Source organism: Falco punctatus (assembly GCF_963210335.1).
Source record: "Falco punctatus genome assembly, chromosome: 3".
Taxonomy (NCBI): Eukaryota; Metazoa; Chordata; class Aves; order Falconiformes; family Falconidae; genus Falco; species Falco punctatus.
Genome location: NC_137582.1, coordinates 48631037 through 48652117, shown reverse-complemented (window position 1 = coordinate 48652117; position 21081 = coordinate 48631037). Strand labels below are relative to the sequence as shown.

The following is a 21081-nucleotide window of genomic DNA, read 5'->3' as shown; positions in this document are numbered from 1 at the left end:
TGTCTTTCTTCTGCAGGAGAGCCCAAATTGTGTGGTATCATGATCACCAAATCACAAAAACTGCTTCCCTTGACCTGTTGACTACATGCTTGCTGACACAACACAGAATGTGGTTAGCCTTCACTGTTACAAGGGGTCTCTGCTCACTGACAACCATCTTGTTCTCTACCAGGTACTCTATGTTCTTTCCTGCAAAATTGCTCCCTAGTGAGGCATCATCTAACCTCTACTCTTGGGGGGGGGGGGGTGGGGGGGGGGGGTGGGGGTGGTGTCCATCTTGGCCAAAGGAAATTTTTACCTTTTAGAACTTAACTTGGTTTCTGTCAGACCATTTCTGAACAGCTTCCCTGCCCTCCAGCATACTGACCACGCTCCCCAGTTTGGTAACACCTGTGAACTTCTCCAGAGGCGTATCCCATCCCATCATTCAGGTCCCTAAAGAAGACGCTAAAAAAGTATCAGCCCCAGTACTAACTCCTGAAAAAAACCTACCATTAGGGGTTTTCTGACACTGACCACCAATTAGATGCTCAATTGCTGACTGCTACTCTGTGACCCATCTATTCAACACAGCTGTGCTGAAGGCTTTGTTAAAAGTCGAGGCAAGAAACACCTGTTGTTGTCGCCTCACCCACCGAGTCAATCACCTTATTACAGAGAGCAACTAGGTTAGTCAGGCATGATTTGCACTTGGGGAATCTAAGCTGGTTGTTCTAGAACATTTTCTTGTTCTTTGTGTTCCTGGAAATGGCTTCCAGCAGATTTTCCCCCATGGTCTTCCCAGAGACTGAGGTGTAGCAGAGAACTTTGTAGTTCCCTGGATTGTCTTCCTTGCTGTTTCTGCACGTGAGTATGACATGCCTTTTGCAGTCTACCAGAGGCCTTCCCTAGTGACTATGAGTAGAGGGTCACAAATTTTATTTATTTAGGTTATCTGCTATATTACTGCAATGATATAACTCAGCCATACGCTATGGGTGAGGTTCTCCAGTAACATCTCTACATAAAAATATTTATTTAGAATACCAGAAAGCAAATCATAGTCAATTTTTTTTACTATGTTGGTGCTATTATGGCGTTACTCAGCATTTGTGTTCTGTTTGAGCTGTGCCATGGCTATCTTAAAACAAAGGTGAAATATTATGAAAGGTTTCAGTAGGCATCAGTAGAAATTCCTACTTCAGTAGGAATCCTGAGGGAACAAACCAATTCTAAAACAAGAGGAATGTCACAAAGCTTCTCCAGAGAAATATATGTGAAAAAAAAAAAGGAAAAACAGCTGAATTAGTTTAATCATTATTAAATTAGCATTTTCTAATTGGAATTATTTGGGCAGAGGTAGATAAAAAGGGGAAGAGGGATCTCATCTTAATAGAGATACTTAATAGAGGTACTATCTGCATTAGATCAATTGAAAGAAAAGAGTGAATGAAAATATGGTCACTGGGAGTTTTCATTGCATCTAAAATGGGAAATATACTTCCTAGAGAAACTTTACAAAGCTATATTCCCTTTGGGGTAACTGTACCTGTCTTTGGGTCAGAAAACCTGACTCAAGTGCTAATTTCTAATAAACTTCATAGCAAAGGTGACACTTTCATTGCTTGTCTTGTAAAACTATAAAGTACACAGAAAAGGGATCGAAACTCTGTAATAAGCCTTGCAGCACAGTACTTCCATCATTCTCATGGGAGAACAGAAATATGCAAACACCTTTTCTTCTCAAATTTTTCCGTAAAGGAAGTCAAGAACAACAGAGCAGACAGTGTGCTTTGTATGGTGAAGTATCATTTGCTATATTATGTACTTAGTAGTATAAAATAAAATAAGCCAGAGCACTAGAAAGCATAACCACAATGAAAAAAAGCTACTTTTCTTTGCTTGTATGTTTTTATCTATTTACTCATTATTCTAGTTGCTTGTATTTTCATATTTGTGATATCCTGCTAATCTAGGTAATTATGCATCAGAATATGGGACAATCAGAGCCAGGCTGTATTTGTCTCTCACTCCACGGTGTTAGCTTAGTGATATTAAACAATTTTGCCGAATTATTTACCCAAAGATGTATGTATTATATTATTAGTAAATTTATTAATAATTAGTTTTGATGTATGTGGTTAGTACTGCTGGTAACAACACAAAAGAAGCTGTTTAAACTTATGATTTAAGAGATGTAAACCATTATCCAAACAAAACTGAAGTGAAATAGTTTTTACACCACGTACTTCTTGAAAAATCAGGATAATCAGGAAATCTGAATTGCCCTCTAAATAGCATTGCCTCCCTGGGGTTATATTGAAGTCTATCCTTATCACAGCGTGAAGGTGTGAAAGTGTCAGGCAGAGATACAGGAACTCCTGTGCATCCCTCCTGCTTCAGTTTGATACCCACACCCCATGACAAACACCTTTTCGGGGCAAGACGTAGAGCATCACCTGACAGCCAGGGCAGCCCCTGGCCCAGGCAGGCGGTGGATGCTGCCCCAGCACGACGGGCAGATGCTACCTACAGCTGGGATTTCTCTCGCCACCATCGGGAGATGTGACTGCAGGTAATGGCACAAATCTCTTGCCAGTGGTCCAGCTCCCGACTTTTAAACCACTCTCTCTATGGTTCGTGTTACCTATCTGTTGCTGCCTAGATGCAGGGAAGCACGCATTTAACTCTCAGAATCAAGCTCAGGATCCTGCCTGCACAGAGCCAGGACACACATCGCCCCACTGACCCACTCCCACGTCCCCCCAGGAGCCCCACCGCTGCAGACAGCCTGGCAGAGTTCAGTGCATCCTTCCTCCCCTTCCAAAGTGCTCGGCCCCTTCGGGAAGTGGGAGTGGTTTTGTTTTTTGAGGAGAATCCCAAAGATACCAGCTCCTCCCGAGGGCAGGAGTTCTGTGGTCTGACCCAGCACCCGGAGGCACCTTGGAGGGGTGGGGGGGGGGTGGCGGTCAGGTTGGACGGCTGGGCTCCCAGGTGAGTGTTGTCACCTTGGGGTGGTCACTTTGGGGGAGTCCAAGGCTGGGTGCTGACCCTGCATGGCATCCATTGGTGCAGGAGGTGGGAATAGGCAACTGTTGGGGGACCACCCGTGCTCTGGGGGGATGGTGGGACCCTCCACTGCTGGCTGAGCCCTTGGTGACCTTCCCTTGCTCCTGGCAGGGCAGCAGTGAGCAGCGTGTGTGAGACCTCGGTGGCTGGATGCACCAGAGGAGACAGGCTTGAGAAGAGCAGGTATCTCACCTTTTTTCCTCCACTTCCAATCTGTCCCCATTACCAGTGGGCCTGGCCACACTCTTCTATGGCCATGGAGAATTGAGATCGATTCCTCATGAGGAGACTGTACCAGATAGGGAATAGAGGTCTGAATATGTCCACTCCTTCACTGAGCTCCAGCTTTTATGTCACAGTGCCTGTCATGTACTCAGTCATCTGTGCCATGGGGCTGACAGGCCACACTGCCATCATCTGTGTAATCCTCAAAGCCCCAAAGATGGAAACAGTCACCAACATCTTCATCCTCAACCTGGCCATTGCTGATGAGCTCTTTAACCTGGTGCTACCCATCAATATTGCTGACTACCTGCTCCTGGAGTGGTCCTTTAGAGAGTTCATGTGCAAACTCGTCATCTCCGTAGGCCAGTACGACCCCTTCTCCAGCATCTGCTTCCTCACTGTCACAAGCACTGACCACTACCAGGTTGTGGCGGCCACCACAATGTCCAGGAAGATGTCCTACCATGCCTATTGAGCAGCCAAGGTTGTGAGCCTTTGCGTCTGGTCCTTAATCACAATCATCCTGCCCTTCACTGTCTTTGCTAGGATTCACAAGGAGCAGGGGCACTCCCAGTGTGTCTTTGTATTCCCCTACCCTGAAAGCAAGTGGAAGAAAGGCAGTCGGATCTACATCTTTGTTTTAGGCTTTGTCATCCCTGTGTCCACCATCTGCATCCTCTACACCACCCTGCTGTGCATATTGAAACACGTACACTTCACTTGCAATGCAAAAGCCCTGGACAAAGCCCAAAAAAAGAGGTGACGCTGATGGTGGTTTTCATCCTGGCTGTGTGCCTGTTCTTCTGGATGCGATGTCACCTTAGCATAGTGGGGGCCCTCACCACAGATATCCCACAAACCCCACACACCATTGGGATATCCTACTTCGTCACTAGCTTGAGTTAGTTATACCAACAGCTGCTTCAATCCTTTTCTGTATGCCTTTCTGGATGACAGTTTCCAGAGAAGTTTTCACAAACAGAAAGATTGTAGAACCGCTTCATAAAGTCAGCCTTCTGCCCCCTCCTGTGTCCCTCTCACAGTCATCTGCTCTTCCTGGGTGGCCAGCCCAGTGAGTGCTTTCTCTGCAGCCTCCTTGTGACAGTCAGATCCAGATTCAGGGCTTCAGACTGTCTCACTGCACAAGACACAAACTGGGGACAGGTAGATTTTTTTCACTGTCCTGCACTCATTTCCTCAGCAGAGCTCTCCATCCCTTACCCTTCCCCAACACCCCCACCCACCCGCTTTTTTTTGTTGTTGTTGTTGTTTTTTCAAATTCCTTCTCTCTAACATGCTTTCTGTCTTAGGTTTGTAGCTCACAGAGCTGCCGCAGTTTCCCTTTTCCCTTTTTAAAAGTATCGCTCTGTGGACTCAAGCCACATGACTGCCTCTGTTAGTGATGGTTCACAAGGCACTATAAAGGTGTGCTAATGAGTGTCTTGCTTAGTGATTCCTCAGCCTCCTTCATATCCACAGGACCTGCTTACCCAAAGTCTTGCAGACCTGGCAATACTGAAAAGGATAAGCAATAGACCAGGGTACTGAGCTCATTTCGGTTTACAGGGGACTGAGATAAGGTAGTCAAAATTCATGATATCAGGCAAAACAGACCTCAGCCTGGCTTTAAGGAAGAAAGAGCAATCCCTCACTAGTGACTAAAATACACAGATATGGGTTTGGGGCCACTTGCTGTGGAAAACAGCTTAACAGTGTACTTGGTAGCTGTAATTCTTAAAATTTGCAGTTCTTGTTTGCATTCAGAAGTGGTGTTTACTTTTTTGTTTGTCACATGTTTATCGGCAGTTTCCTTCCTGCACATACAGATCTTTGTTTGTTGGTTTGTGGTTGGGGTTTTTTTCATCCTAGAAAACAGAATTGGAAGGTATTTTCACAACAACTAAGCCTCTAAGGGTTTGAAAAGGAGTTGCTGAAGTGTGGGAAATATTCTGACTTCTTCCCTACACAGCATAAATAACATATGCAGTGATTAGGTTACTTTTAACAGTCTCTCACACACCTGTACTCTGCTTGCTGGTGAGATTTAATATTTCTCTTAATGAGGACAAAGGAAGTAAACCAAGAAAATATTAGGTTAATTTTATGTGGAGGAGGGGGGAGAGGGTCAGTGAAAGTTTCACCAGAACTCACATGTCCCATAACTGCATGAGGAAGGTTTTTTTCCTCTTCTCTCCTCTTTCAACCCTCTAGGGAAAAACTGGAAAATGTGGAAAACTGGGAAAATATTTGTAATCATTTGACTTCTCATCTTATTGGTGTTGCTTGTTCTTCCCTGCAGCAGATGCTAAATCAGTGTAACACGATTTTTGTTACATTATTTCCCCCCTCCACTGAATACAGAGATATAGGGAAATGTGGCTAAGGAATTGCATTTCCACCTACAGAGGAAGGGATGATGAGTTTCAGAAGGTGCATAAGGATTCTTGTGACACGTGCTCAGGTTTGTAGGTGCCTCCTGAGAACCCTTGCACCAGGTCCCTTCCCACTGCTGCAATCTAAAGTTCTGACATGGGCATGCGGAAAGTTTATTTTGCTAAATCCTTCTGAGAAACTCCAAATAAAAATTTTACTTGCAGATTTTAGCAATTACGCAAACCCTGGAACATTATTATGCCATATAACTGGGTTGATATTTAAATCATTTCTCCTTATAAGCCATCAATGTTGTTTGAGGCAGTCAGTGCTAATTTCAGCATCCAGTCTAGGTGTCATGGAAATGAAAGGATGCCTTTGGGTGACAACAGTGTCTAATTCTGCTTCATTGGAGGCTGAGTGAGTGACTTCCATCAGACGCAGAAGTCAGCCTTTGAAAGAGCAAGCCTGAAAGATGCTGAGGGTCCATTTACACACCACACACAAAAGCATGCTGCAGGAATGGAACGGGTGTCCCTCACCTCATCTTTCTGCCTGAAACAAAAGGTAATTAACTTTTCCCACCAGCTACTTGCTGTTTCAGCTAGGCTTGTTAATTGTAATGACGCTTCTCTGTGGTCAGTTAAGTGCTGTGGAGAAAGATGTTACTCTGTATGGGTCAACTAGCAAAGTCTGTGCTTGTTTAGACTGCTAATCTGTACACACACACCACCTCTCTTGTGTCATTTAAGCCATCATGTCTACAACAATGTTACTTGTACAAAGACTGCATACAGTTTTAAAAGTAAACAGTATTATTCCCCAAAAAAAAGACATTTTCAAGATTGCTGTGCTCTTGTTGGTTGCTGATCCTTCCCTGAAGACTGAAGAATGCAGGTAAAATACAGTTCTCTGCCAAACAACCACCTTATAGAGTCACACAGATCTGAGCACTGCTTCTGACAGTGACCAACTGAATATTTTGATCAAGCTGCTATGCAGTCACATTTGTCTTATCACCTGTTGGGGCTTCTATTTACCCAGAAACGTTATTGACGCTTAGGTAGCTTTACTGTGCTTCTGCAGTACCTGGCCTGGACCAATACATCAAATGCATTTCTGAGATACTTGACTGATATTAACAGTAGGTTATAAGAACAGTCTGACTTGTATTTCATTTTTATCTAATTTAAAATAACAAAATTTAGTCTGGTTCAAGATTTAAGCAAACAAACAAACAAGCAAACGATCTACTTTCTAATCTAGATCAGTGTAAAGAGATTTCTTTAAAATCTCCATATTTCTTAGGAAATAGGAAAGCATTTAAAGCATGCCTTTCCTCACACTCAGTATCTCATCCCTTTCTCTTTCCCATACTCAATTCCTGTTGTCCATAGGGGAAAATATGATAAGTGCTATCCATTAGCAGATTTCACTTCAAAATATTTTGTGATGCTTGTCTTCTTTTGTATTAGAAACATAAAAATACAAACAGAACATCGCCTGTGGTAGACACAATCCTTCTCTAAATTCTTTCTCATTCTGAAGCCACAGCTTTTCATAGCAGGATGAATATCTGAGAAGAATTCAGTGTTTCCTAAAGTGTCTGGAGTTTTCCCATGGTTGTTAGTCACAGAACAGGCTAAGATTTGAGCAACAGCCCAGCTCTGACATGGGCTGTTGCGAGCTCAGCTTAAATTCATGCATTGGGCAGGACTCCCCTTGCATGGCTGTGTTGTCTGCAGTGTCTGTGACGTGCCTGGGAAGTGGGACTGGAGTCTGTCCTGCAAATGGGTGTCTATGTGGAGGAGGAGGTTGAGCCTGGACAGCCTGGGAAGAGTGCTGAACGATAAGGCCCCCTCTGATCTTGCAGACCTTCGGCATTAAAATAGACAATATATACTTCACCTTCCACCATATGCTCTTTTTGTTTGGGAAACAGAACATTCTGGGAGAGTCCAAATGTGACCACAACCAGCATTCAGCAGGAGAGGGAGAAGTCTGATCTTCAGCACTGCTGGTGAGCAAGGACAATCTGGTACAAAGCTAAACTTCAGCTCCCAGCGCAGCAATAGAGGATATTATCTCAAGAAATTTGCTCTCCTTAAACTTTTCTACTTCTCTTCCAGAGGAAGGATTTATGCTCAGCTCAAGCAAGGTATTGATCTTCACATGGGCTTTTGCAGCACCTCTAGCCCTGAAAGCTGGCTTAATGGAAGGGATACATCACACCATGCTATTTTTCACGTTGCACATTTTTCTGCAGCACTGGGTGGCCAAAGCAGCCCTCAAAACACACACCTCTCTGTCATCTCTAAATCATTTACCCACTAAGTTTTGCACCTCTATCAGTTGTATTTTAGTGGCTTCCAAGTATCCCTGCAAATATTTGTTCCACAGCATAAAGCTGCCCTGAAGTCAGGAGCAGCACATTGGTGGGGAGCAGGCAGACATATGAGGGAGTACACAGCATCAGAGGAAAATCATATGCTGTCAGGCTAGAATGATCTCTGCATTTGGGTACGGGAAGGAGATCTTGGGCTCTATCTATATTAACGCTAAGTGCAGTAAGAACAGATCTGTCCTCATGACTGGTGTCAAGCGCCCATGTCAATGCTGATTGTATTTCAGGAGTTTCTACCCTGGACTAGCTGAGGTCTGACTGCACAGATGCATTAGCAGTTGCAACACATTAGCTGTGCTCCTGGATTGCGGGTGCTGCTTTAATTTCATCCAAAAGGACTTTGGCTGGCACATTTATAGGCTTCTCTGCAGAATGGAGCAGACGTTGGTAAGGGGGAATGATCAGAAAATTTACTTCAAAAGCACTTTCCTGGCCTGAGGTGCTGACACAGACACATCCCCACAGCATCACCAAATTGCACAATCCAGGTTTAAGAAGTTCTCACTCTGAGCAGTACTGGGAAGTCCAGGACCTGCCCCGTAATTCCTAGTTCTGAATAGTTGATAACAGGCCAAATACAAAGGCTTAGAGCATATATGTTGATTCTATTACAGAACTATGTGGTACTCAATGAGACATGAAACATCATGCGATTCTTTCCTGACTTGCTGTTTGGGCTGCCTGTCACTGGCATAACAAGCCGAGGTCTTAAAAACACTCCTCATGCACACAACTGTGACATGGGCAGATTTGTGATCCCTGCAGTATATCTGGATGGTTCCCTGCAGGTGTCTCTTGTTGGGCACATCTGGCAAGAAAAAGTGTGTCCTCAGAAAGGAGCATTTTATTCCATGAAATAATATTTTGTTTAGATTGATTCTGCAAACTAAACTAAACCCACTTAAAATATTTTCTTAATTCTTGGAAGTCTCTAAGAATCACTTTATCTTATTTCTCTCCCAAGAATTTTTTCACTTTCTGCTCTTTTTAATCAACTAAAAGGTAATTTTTTCCTAATAAAACTTCTTTAGAGCAAAGTCTTCCACAGTTTTTTTGTACTTAGTCGAACTAGGTATTCCCATTTCTATAAGCAGATTGTTACCTTATTTTTGGTCCAATATTTTTAGAAACATTTTTGCCATAAACACTCCTTTAATGAAGAATGTGCTGAGTTTTATCTAGTTATATTTGAGCGGATGGAGTTTTCCTCAATGAGTTCTGAAATTCTGGAATTTCCACAGCCTGGAAATACAGAAAAATAGCATTTCCAGAGAACATTGCTATGGGGTCCCAGCAATTTCAACTATATAAATAATTCAACAAATAACATCCAAAGGCTTAGAAATAAAACATACTTAATTAATTGCTAATTAATCAAAGAGCAAAAGGATCTGGTATTCACCAAGGTCGGGCAGCATATGAAGCAGAAGTTTACAGACTTGAATTTAACACACCAACATTTGGTCTAATATTGATATTGTTGTCTAACATATGTAGCTCAACATGCAACTGGCAACCCCCACGTATGTTCACATGTGCAATGTAGACATTTTCATTTAAAAAAAAAAAAAAAAAAGCAGAAAATTGTGATTCTTTTGCTCATTCTGCTAAGCAGCTGCTTACATGAGCAATCCCATCATGCCAAGGAAATGATTCCTTAATTAATCCTGTCTGAGTAAGGATCTTGCAGACCACCCCATTCCAATTACAGTGGTTCTGGCCCCCTGGGCTTGGCTGGCCTCTTTCTGTTTCCAGGTGGTTCCATTGTAGACAATAGAGAAAGTTTCATAATTGTACTGTTTTACCAACATAAAGTACGATTGCAGCTGAAGGTAACTCTACACATTTGTATCTCAAGTGAAAGAAAATCACCTTCCGTTCCTGCATTACAAAATAAAAACAGTTAAAGTCTGCATAAATTTTACATATCGTTACCATTTTCCCCATCTTCTTCCACATCCGTTTTTAGGAAGTGTGAAGAAAAAATCACAATCAACTCCTTGCTAAAACTATGGAATTTGAAGCTCCACAAGTGCTTCCAAAACCTTTTTCTACTTACAAAACCTTTATACCAGCAGATGGAGTTCGAAGACAACTTATTCAGCAAATGTCGGGTGTGGAAACGAGTTCCTGCTGTCACACCGGACACGGAGCATGCATTTGCTATGTAAGGTGTCTTCTCAAATTTTACTCCACGAAAGTATGGTAAGTAGAAGATATTAAACTAGTTTTAAGAAAGGATTTTTATATGTACACACACACATATATAAAACAGAGTTTAGGTCAGTATTTTCTAAAGGTGCAATCAATCCCAAAGCTGTTTGGTGTTTCTCTATTTACAAGCACCCTCTTCAAATGTATAGTACTCTTAAATACCAAGAGTCCTGCTGTCTGGATACAGCTGAGGACCCACCTCCCGCACATTTCCACTCCCAGTCACTGGTTTGGGGGAGCACTGGGCCGGTGCCAGCGATGGGAAGCAGAGGCAGCGCCAGCAGGCAGAGCCCACCTTTCCTCCCCACCGTTCCCCAAGCCAAGGCAGCCCTGGGGAGCTCAAGCTGTATGTGGGAGAGGATTTGGGTGTCTCTGTACTCTGCTTCCTAACATTTTCATTAGCTGGATTTTGCTTCCATTATTTCCCATTTTCCTGTCTAGTTCCTATTATCCCCAGGCTGTATTTAGTGGTTTGGACACTTCACCTTCTCTCAGCTTTCAGCCCCTGGGTGGCACTGGTTCTTCACTAACAAGCCATCACTGCTTCCAGAACTAATACCAATTAGCCAGGGGAAACAAGAAAGTACTGGGATCTTTATTGTAAACTCTGTGTAAAATGGCATGAATCCATATGCATTTAAAAATTTTGAAGTACTTTTAAACAGATATTGGCTGAACAAAGTCCGCTGGAATTGTAGTAGTTTAGTTTAAACCTGGATTAAAAATCCTTTTTGCTCCCAGATTTAAATTCTTAGTTCAGACACTAGGCAGATCAGTAAGGCAAGAGATTCTCAACCAAAACTCTGAAGTCCTTAAAGAAAAATGGTGATTTTCTTTAGAAGAAATGTGTTCCAAATGTTTTTTTGATTCTTTTTTAAGGTGTATATTAAGGAAAAAAATCTATATGTTTCTAATAAGGAGCATGGGTTATAATCATTTAAATACCTGGGAAAATTCTGGGGAGCTGTAAACAGTACAATGGGCTTGGATACCATTAGTATAATTTTTATATATGAATAGCCAACAGTGTAATCTGCCTCTATAAATTCTTACAGGCTCAGATGTTACTATAGTCTCCTTAAATACTGTAATGTGTATTTATGTTTCTTATTGGATGAAATTTCTACAATATGCCTGTGTTGTCACAGTTCCCTTTTCTACAGAGAGAAATCTAGACTATGCTACCTGGCACCTGCGGAGTAAGGACTTCTCGGCTCTAGCTCTGAGGAGCATTACTTCTGCGTTACATCACTGTCTACTGAGGCATAGACAAATAAGTAGAAAAAAATCTAACATAGTGGAACCATTGTTTCGTTGTTGTTATTTACTGCTGATACTGTGGGTGCACTGAGATGCTAACCAGCCTGGGTTATTGTGATAGGCACTTAACCACCTACAGAAAATTAAAAGCTGCACAAGAGGATTTGCAATTTAAAAGAGACAAATGCTGTCTTGCTTTCCTAGGGACGCTGGTGTTCTGAAAGCCTGAGAGAAGTGTGAGCCTGTTCCTCTCCATGCCTCAAAAGAGCCCTGTATTTTCCAAGGTCTACATTTTACTTCTGCATTAAATCCACCTTAAAACTGAATGTGAGAAATTGCACATGGGCTTTTATGCCTCAGCCACTGAGTCGTTATAAAATGGATCTTCAGCTAAGAAAATAACAAGGCTAATTTCTGGTTGGCATAGTGACAGAGCAGCAATATACTATATAAAACTTTCATGTGCTCTGCATTAGGTACCTATAGAAGCTATTGTCTTCATATTTGATGGGCCTTACCGATGACATTTGTTCTCTGCAATGAGCTAAAGCTACCCAAGTATCAGCAAGAGCTGGTGTGATAGGTCTTTTTTGGTTTCTGATGCTGAAAAATGCAATGGGAAGTTTGGACAACTAAATATGAATATCTCAAATAATGGGAGAATGTAGCTAGCTGTCATCTTTTGGGGATACCTTGACCTGTTTGGGGAAAAAAAAAAAAAAAAAACACAACAAAAAACCCCAACAAATCTATCTTCTAAGCAGCACTGCAGGATTAAAAGGAAAAGGTTCAAAAGAGTACGGTGGTCTTTCCCTTCTTGTAAGGCTTTGATACTCACCTGATATATTTGTTCATTCACATAGGCAATGGCTGGTAAAGAAAACACCAAAATGTTAGAAGTCTTCTCAAAAACAGCAGTTCTCAAAAAGCTTAGAACAAGCTTCAACCCTGATGACAACTTTTTTTAGTGTGATGAAGCTTTCTGCTGACTCTTAATCTCCACTAAAATAAAAAAAGGCATCAAGAAATATTATCCAGAGAAACTAATCTTGCTATAGATAACTTAGAACACAGTTAAATAAACCAGGACAAGCCAGAATATAAGACAGAAGGGTCAATGCAGAAATCACTCTAACAGGCCCTGTTGCTGCTAGTGATGATCCTTTGAATTTTTGCTGTATTGGTTACTGGACTGTCGTTCAAGGCTGGTTAAATCTGGGGTGGCCGATTTCCATCCCTCTGTGACTAAGTAAGAAATGAAGTGGCACTCAGTGGGTATGCCATATAGTTAGATTTTTTGTGTTTTGAACCGCTACCATTGAGTCACATTAACTAAAAGTATTAAAGAAAAAATAATCCATTGTAAAATGCTGGATTACCAGAACAAATTAACTATTTCAGAATTACCATTCTGGACCAAACCAACAACCTGTTTAGCCAAGTAGTCTGTTTCCAACAGGTTTTACATTATATTGCTTGATATGGTGACATATAACTGTTTCCAAGGACATCATTATACCTTCCTTGTGTGTGGGCTGGTTGCATACATCACTACCTGTCAGAATTAAATCTGGCAAGGCAGAAATGGAAACCTTTTACAATTGTTTTTATTATTTGTATGATTACAGCATACAGTGGCCCAAATAGGGTTCTGCTGAGCTGGCCATTCTGCAAAACACTGACTAAAAACGTTTGACCATTAATAAAATTAAATCTAGTCTCTTTAAGATGAAGTAATGTGTGGAAAAAAGAAGTTTTAAAGCATCATAAGGGTAGGAAAAGCAAAGTAAATACAGGAATTGCAAAGCTTGATCATCCCTGAAACTGTGGATGAACCTAGATTTCTTTCCAAATGATGGTCTGAACATTCAGAAGGAAGTTTACAGAAGAGAACAGAAGCAGCTCTCTAGCATGCTAGAATAGGTGACAGTATTACCCTACCTGCTGCATGTCAAGAGAGCCCCATCCCATTCACCAGGCAGAGCTGCCAGCAGAGGCGATGTTTTCCATCCATTCACCAGCTGATTCAAGGGAGATGGGCAAGGAAATCCCTACAGCAAGGGTGAATACCTATTCTGGTTTACCATAACACTGGAAAGATAAGTAAGAGTGATATACAATGCCATTAGACACCCAATATGTGACTTTATTATCAGCACCTACATGCTACATTAAATTAACTCTACATCTGCCACAAATAAGCAATTAAGTCTACATCTGCCACAAATAAGCAATACTACAATTAAATACATTTCATGTACTGCTGTGGGGGAGTCCACATTCTGGTGCTGTTTATCAGGTCCAGACATCGTTCATTGAAGATGTTAGGTCAGGACCTTCTTTTCCTTGTGTCCTTATCTCTGCCCCATCAGCCATACCCTATCAATTTCTCTTCACAAGCTCACAGATGCTCTGCAAAACTGATTTCTTCCACCTTTCAGGGTCATTATGATGTCCACATTAGACAGTCAGACTTCACTGTACATTCCTTCCAATGTCCTCTTCTCTTCTGAGCTCCCTCAATCAAGTTTATGCTACCACTAAAATGGGATCAAGGAAAGTGTTCTTTATTGTAGTGTCAGCTGTTCTGTTCCTCCATTGTCTGCTGTTAGGAGACTCCAACACTATCTGCATAATGATGCCTCCCACTGATTCTGCAAGGGGAATTTGTCATTTATGATGTGCTGCAAAAGCTTTTAGGAATTGTCATCTACCTACTAAGAAGCACATGTCAGGGGCCATGAAGAAAAGCAAAGCAAGGCAGCAGAAATGCTAATTCTTCAAGGATGGAAAAAGAAAATGTGGCATAAATTAAGAAGTTCTGCTTCCTTTACTGTTAAAATGTTTTTATACTCAGAAAAAAATCTTGCAACTGTCAAAAGAGAAACTGACCCAAAGTTTGCAGAAGTTAACAGGAATGGGGAGACGAATTTTTCTCAGATGCTCCCATGCTGGCAATGATGCACACAGTTTAAGGGACCCATCGCAACTCTTGGGCAAGGGATATAAGCCTTAACATGCAATAATAAAATTACCAGATGCTATACTTGCAAATATATGTGGCTCAAAATGCGTATTATGTTACCTTTAGCAATTTCATGAACAATTAAGTGTTGGTAAAAGGCATCTGCCTAATAAAATGAGAAGTGTTTCTACGTATTTTGCAAGCATAACTATGTGCTACCAACTCTCGCCTTCCTTGTCCTTAAAAAAATCACTACCAAAAACTTAAATAAATAAAGCAATTTAAACATTAGATAGGAAATTATGGACTTAATCATATTGTTTCTTTTTTTACAAAATTGTAGAGAAGAATCCTATGAACAGAAAAATGTGGCTAAGTGCTAAATGTTATAACACTAATTTGTACACGTAATCAACCAACTTTAGTTTCCTGAACTAATGAAAATCATCCAAATCTTATATAAAATTTTCAATCACTTTCTATCCAACTTTATTGCAATGAATGGGTCCAACAACTGTGCTTCCAGCACTATTCATACTACAGTTCATTAAATTGTTCCTTAGTTAAACTGAGGAGTTTGTACTCCATTTTTATTCACTATCTAACCAAAACTTTAACCACAAAATACTTTGCAGCTACTATTGTTTATAAACAAAAAATATGATTGTAGGTTTTGTGTTTGTATTGCATGTTATGTGTTTTTAAACTGTAGCTGTAATAGGCTAGGTAGAAAACCACGGATAAGAATGAATCTTTTGTATATTTAGAAATCTGCTTACCAAAAGTAAAAGTAATTGCAGGTGCCTGAGAAATTTATGCACTGTGTAATTACAAAGTGCTAGAAATACAATTATAGACTTTTTAATAAGGGGAAAGCTTTTCATTTTCTTCCCCTTTATTTTAAATATTGCTTTCTCTTAAATGATTTATTTCATGTTTCATAACAAGTTAGTAGGAAAAATACAAGGTGAGGATTTTTCTAGAGCTTTACTATTTGTTTTGCAAGCAAATAAATTTCCAGGATCTGTTTATATGCGCTTGTTATACTCAGCAGTAAGCATATGGAGTGATTTAAAACAAAAAACTCCATGATTCAGAAAATCACTGGGGTCATCAGTAAAGATCTACACAGCTCATAAAAGCTTTCAGATGCGAAAATAATAGTCAATCAATCACAAAAGTTTTAATGTAATAATAATTTTTTAAACAAAGTAAGTTTCTGAAAGCTTCCTAGAGTGCCTCAGTCCTATAAAAATTAAATCAACCCTGTTCAGTACATTTCATCCTTTAAAATGAAATGTAGTTTGGAAGAAATTAACCAGGACTTTGAAATCATTTTGAAGTCCCTAAAAAGAAAAAAACATTGCCGTCTGAAAGCAATCTTACACACCTTTCTATTTCCCAGAGAAATCCTAGTCAAGGAGAGTATTGATTTTTTCCTCCACTTTTAAAATATGCTACATTGGAGATATAACACAAAGGAATAGTTCTGAGAATGTGATCTAACAGCTGATTTTTATTACACCTCTTACAAGAAATACCTGCTCAAAAATCAATGAGCTGAGAATGGAGATATACGTGCCAAAAATCTAATGCAGCATGTTGTAAAATTATATCTACAGTGGAGTATATTTCAAAGAACTGTTGTTCAGGGTTGACAAAGTGGGAATAAATAAATAAAAAGGACTGCTAACTTGCTTTGATCGAGGTATGTCCAATTTTTTGAGCCTGTTTTTGCTATCTTCTGCCAACTAGTTCCTCAGGAGGGAACTCTGCCTGACTGAAAATACAGTGATCTGAGCAGATTCTGGCAACCTTCTTTAGCTGAGCTGAAGATGGAAAGATCTTTGACTGTACTTTTCTAAAGTAAAACCCAAGTAGTCATCTAGTGTTCAAAAACCCTAAGTAGGAAAAATGGTCTTTGCACTGTCAGAAAGTCATTTAAGGTAACATTATGGCTGTTACAAGTAGATTACTCACCATTTGTGTCAGTATGTTCACCTTCAAAAGGAACTATTTTTTCATTGAAGCTTCCAAGAGACAGCATTTTATCCCAGCAGCTGAGTGCTGGAAACAGGTTTTCTTTATGGAAAAACTAATGATGCCTTGTTCAAAGTAAATACCATTGACATTTTAATAGTTCCTACTGTTTTGTAGGATACAGGCAATATACATATTTTCATCCAGGTTATATCATCCCACAGTTAGTAGGCCTATAGATTAGACCAGTAGTCCAATCAATAATCCTGTGTAATTACACACTATCTCAATGAAAGAGACGAGACTATCCAAACACACAAAAAAGACCTGCAAAACAATGCCTTATTTTAAATGGAATGGCATTGACTTCTGTGGGAGTTTTTCCAGTAGTTCAAAAATAGATTTTTTATATTTATTACATTGATCTATAACTTTTTAGCAACTGAATTTCATATACAGTAATCTATGAGCTCTCATTATATGCTATCTTCTATTTCACGTTCTTTGCTGTTCCACACTTCAGGATGATTCTGATGTCTCTTTTCCTTCCACAGACCTGACCGTCCTTCAAAGCCCTGTTTATTGTCACTACTACAAGCTAGAGGGCTACTTCTGCCTATAAAATAGACATATTTATTTTTGATGATGCTTTTTCATGCAGGATCAAAAAATCCTGCATGAAAAGAAAAAGATCAATTTCCATAAGGATTAATTCATCTAAAAGATGGTACTTATTTCTGTTATTGGATTTAGTTCAAATAAAAAGCTATAATGATGCAGAAATAACAGTGTAAGCACAGGAAATTTTTGCCTGTGCACATATAGGGTGCTGCTTCATCTCTCTAATGTTCAGTACTAATGGGAATTGAAATTGTAGGAAGTGCAATCTCAGATAGTCTCACTCTATTAATTACAGAAGAATTGCCAAGACGATAAACGAAGCAGCCCAGAGTGCAGCATTGTAATGAATGCCTCTAACCCACAGAGAACCCTATTCTTTACCAGTGTACCAGAAATAGCACTACTGAGAGGGGATTGCACTCTCAAAGCAATAACAAGCAGCACTGAGGGGCAGAGCCCAGTGACACGGATGATGGGAGAGAGATGAATAAACATGTGAGTGGGCCCTGCAAGCAGCCAGCGGCTGCCAGCAGTGCTACGCTGGGGTGAGCTAAAAGCAGGATCCCTCACGTAGCAGAGAAGGATTCTCTGCTCTGGCACAAGGATGGTGCAGCAGAAGCACAGCAAGCACACTTGCTAGAGCCAATGGAGGTGGTCAAGAGACTGCTGGAGCCTTGGTGCCTGGAAGGAACAAATGTGAATGTCATTTTGGGGTTTTCTAAAGTACAATGACACTTCTGTTCCTCCCACTTCTACACACAAATGATCTCAGGTATTTAAGATCCCAGGCATATGTTTGGCTGTACTTTTATAATGGGAATACTCTGTTTTGAAAGAGTTTCTAACCCAGAAGATGAAGAAAAAAAAAAAATCCTTGAAAACAAATTAGTAGTATATTCTTTGTCAGGCAACAAATGTCAGTGACCAAGAACAAAGGCACCAAAGGGAGCTTTTAGTCTAATGGCACCAATTACCAGGGGTGGTGTCTGGAAGCACAGCTCTGTTTGTGGGATCAGGTGAGAGAGTGGGATTTGCACTTCAGAGCAAACACAAATGCATGCTGAGTTTTACCCAAGCCCTGGCAGCAGGGTGCTGCTGCCCTCTTCAGCCATACTTGTCCATGTGTCCTGCGAGACTCTTCGCCAGCTTCAGCACTTCGTCCATTTCCCAATAAGAATTACTGTGTCACCAATGGCCTTGGGTTTTTTTCACTGATTTCTCCACTTCTGTACACATGAAGACCTTCATATCGATATAGTGGTAAAGAGAATACAGGCAAAATAAATTTTACATGGTGACTTGTTATGCAGAATACATAAAGTGTCACTGGGGTAAAAATTTAAAAAACAAGTCAGTGTATCTGCAAGTTACTGGGAGTTTTATCGCCATCTTCAGTGGGCAGTTTCAGCTCTCCCACTGATTTCTACACACAAGAACTGGCCAAAATGCAGATGAAAAAACGTGGTGTCCCTCAAAAGAAGCAAAACTGGAGGTGATAGTATGAAGAGTTCCTCTAGTTCTGCACAGCGTGTTGTCTGAAACTCTTCTTCCTCATGTAATAACATGGAACCACCTTTGGCCATGGACTGCAAGCAGCAGGTGGATGAGATCACAGCTCCAAGAAAAATATGAGGGAGAGAAAGAAATTAACTCTTCCTTTTAAAACCTTGTCAATTAAAAAAAAAAATGCCAACAGCATCAATCCCAAACTGAATTATTGGAAGACTAACCATTTCAGCAAACTGACAAGACAGCAAACAGAATCCCCACCAGGTCCAGATTGATTCAACTGCTTTGTTTTAATAATACTGTGATGCCAAAATTAAAGTCAATATGTGTAAGCTAGAATTTCTGATACTTCACTGTAATTAAGAACCCATCACATTGTCAGGTGCAGCTGAAAAGTAGAAAGCTATCTTAAGATTTCAGTCACTCAGTGAAGATGAAGACTTTGTCCTATATTAACTCAGGCACAGAAATGGTTGATGAGAGCTTTGTCAGGCTGACCTCCAGGTGAACTATACCTTCACAGTACAGGTCCTTGCCCTTCAGAGAGAAGGGGAGCTGAGCTAATGAGCTATTCAGAATACAGAATTCAGATTTTCTTGCAACAGCATTTGTGAGAATCTCTACCAGCCAGCCTAAAGTTTATAAAGTTGAAGTATTTTTCACTGGTTGTTACAGGGATAGAAAAGGAACAGGAATCAATAGTGTTAAGATATAGAAATAAGATTTTTAATGCAGCATGGATGTTGACAGCTCGGGGAGGCTTTAGCTGTCTTGATTGCATTAATGAAAAGATATCTTCTGGGAAAAGGTTTGAGTGTCTCATTCTGGTGCAAGCTTCATTATGGAGCAAAACAGCTCAATAAAGCAATGTTTCTTTAAGTGTGAGGCTAAAAGAATTAATTACACCTCTGAAAATTTTCTGATAGAGACAGCCATTTGGGGTCAGTCACCAAGGTCTGTTTTCCTAAGACACATCTCCTTCAGATCATCAGCACTGTTCTGGTTCACGTGCAAACTTGAGCTGCAACTTTTCTGCTTTGAGTCAGAACTGAACTGTTCAAAGCTCAGAAAGCCAAAACCTAAAAAGGAAAAGGAAAGATTACTGACTTTGAAAGACAACCAATATTTGGCTTGATCTGAAATACTCATCAACTGACTTCAGCAATTGAATTCAAAAGCTGCTTCAGCATGGATGAAGATGAATAAACATAAGATCAGGAGATGGGAACACTGTTAGCTGAAATATCTTCAAAATACCTTTCTGCAGCAGATAACTTTCTACTATCTTTTTATACCTTGATAAAATAGATCTGCATATTCACTATTAATTTGAATTAGACAAATTTGTAAGTATGCCTTATCTGAGGTACTGATAGGTAATTTTACTCCTTCCATTTTGGTTTCTATAAGATTTGACTTCCTTGGAAGCATTCCTACTACGTCCACATTTGATTGCCTTCTCACTTCGAAGTCTGACCCTCTAGAATTTAGGGTGGATTTTCACAATCCAATTTTAATATCAAAATAGGATTAAAAGAAAATAAACTATCTTCTCTTGAGCTGCTGTGCTACCTTTTAGAGTCTTTACTTCATGATCCTACCAGAGTCCTTTGCAACATCTCATATAGCGTAAGTGTAAAATAATCACTCCACGCAGGTATCTTGGCTTCAGGTTCCGAGAATGAATTTGTTAGACAATATACACACTGAACAATCAATGAGAAATGCCATTTTCCCAGTTCCTTAATAGTGTAATTACATGTCAGTATGAGGACACATAGTATTTTCAAAGGACTTTGGCATATCACATTCAAACCATACCCTTGGCTATGAGCACATAGCCTACAATTCCTTTTATTGCGCTGTGGAGACCGTAGCTGGTATTAAGCTTTCCCTTGTAGCACAGCCAGCACTAGTGATTCTTTTTGAGACTGAGATTCAATAATTAGTCTCTATTTAGAGCTTCTTACCTCACCAAGGTACAGGCTACGGTCTATTATATTGCCCACCCTGAAATATCAGTCCTGCAAACAAGGCAAATGAACAAAATTACAGTCACTCTCTCCACTCAGAAGGGTATTTTCAACTTATTAATTGCATTGTGCAGATCCTGTTCTACAAGACAGATCTAACATTCTAAAGCTCTTAATTTCTCTATTTTTAAAAAAAGTACTAGGTCATTTGTAACCTCATGACAATCAGCAACTGCTTCTTCATGATGAAGAGAAACTTGGCTTTTTCAGTTAACTCCAGGGAGGATTTTCTGTTCTCTTTTTTCTAGCTTGGTTTTCCCAGTTAGGAAACCTACCCTTTTTAAAAGCTTCAGTAGTGCATTTGGTCAATAGTTTCCACCTAAAATCTTGAAACAAAGTCCATGAGGTCTAAGTTCAAAATGAACAGCACTGAAACCCAGCTAGTATGAGTAGGAGTGGGAAAAAAGCCCTCATAACCAAAATTTATACAGAGCGGAAAGGGTTGTGTA

At 40.3% G+C, this 21081-nt stretch overlaps 1 protein-coding gene across 1 annotated transcript; it reads left to right on the top strand.

The window, feature by feature from the left end:
* Positions 1-255: 255 nt before the first annotated feature.
* Positions 256-20432, top strand: NPBWR1 (neuropeptides B and W receptor 1). Its single transcript, XM_080381514.1, is given in 4 exon segments — positions 256-3745; positions 3749-4021; positions 4024-4176; positions 4178-20432. Coding segments are annotated over 4 exon segments (945 nt in total). The 5' UTR covers positions 256-3328; the 3' UTR covers positions 4280-20432.
* Positions 20433-21081: the final 649 nt, after the last annotated feature.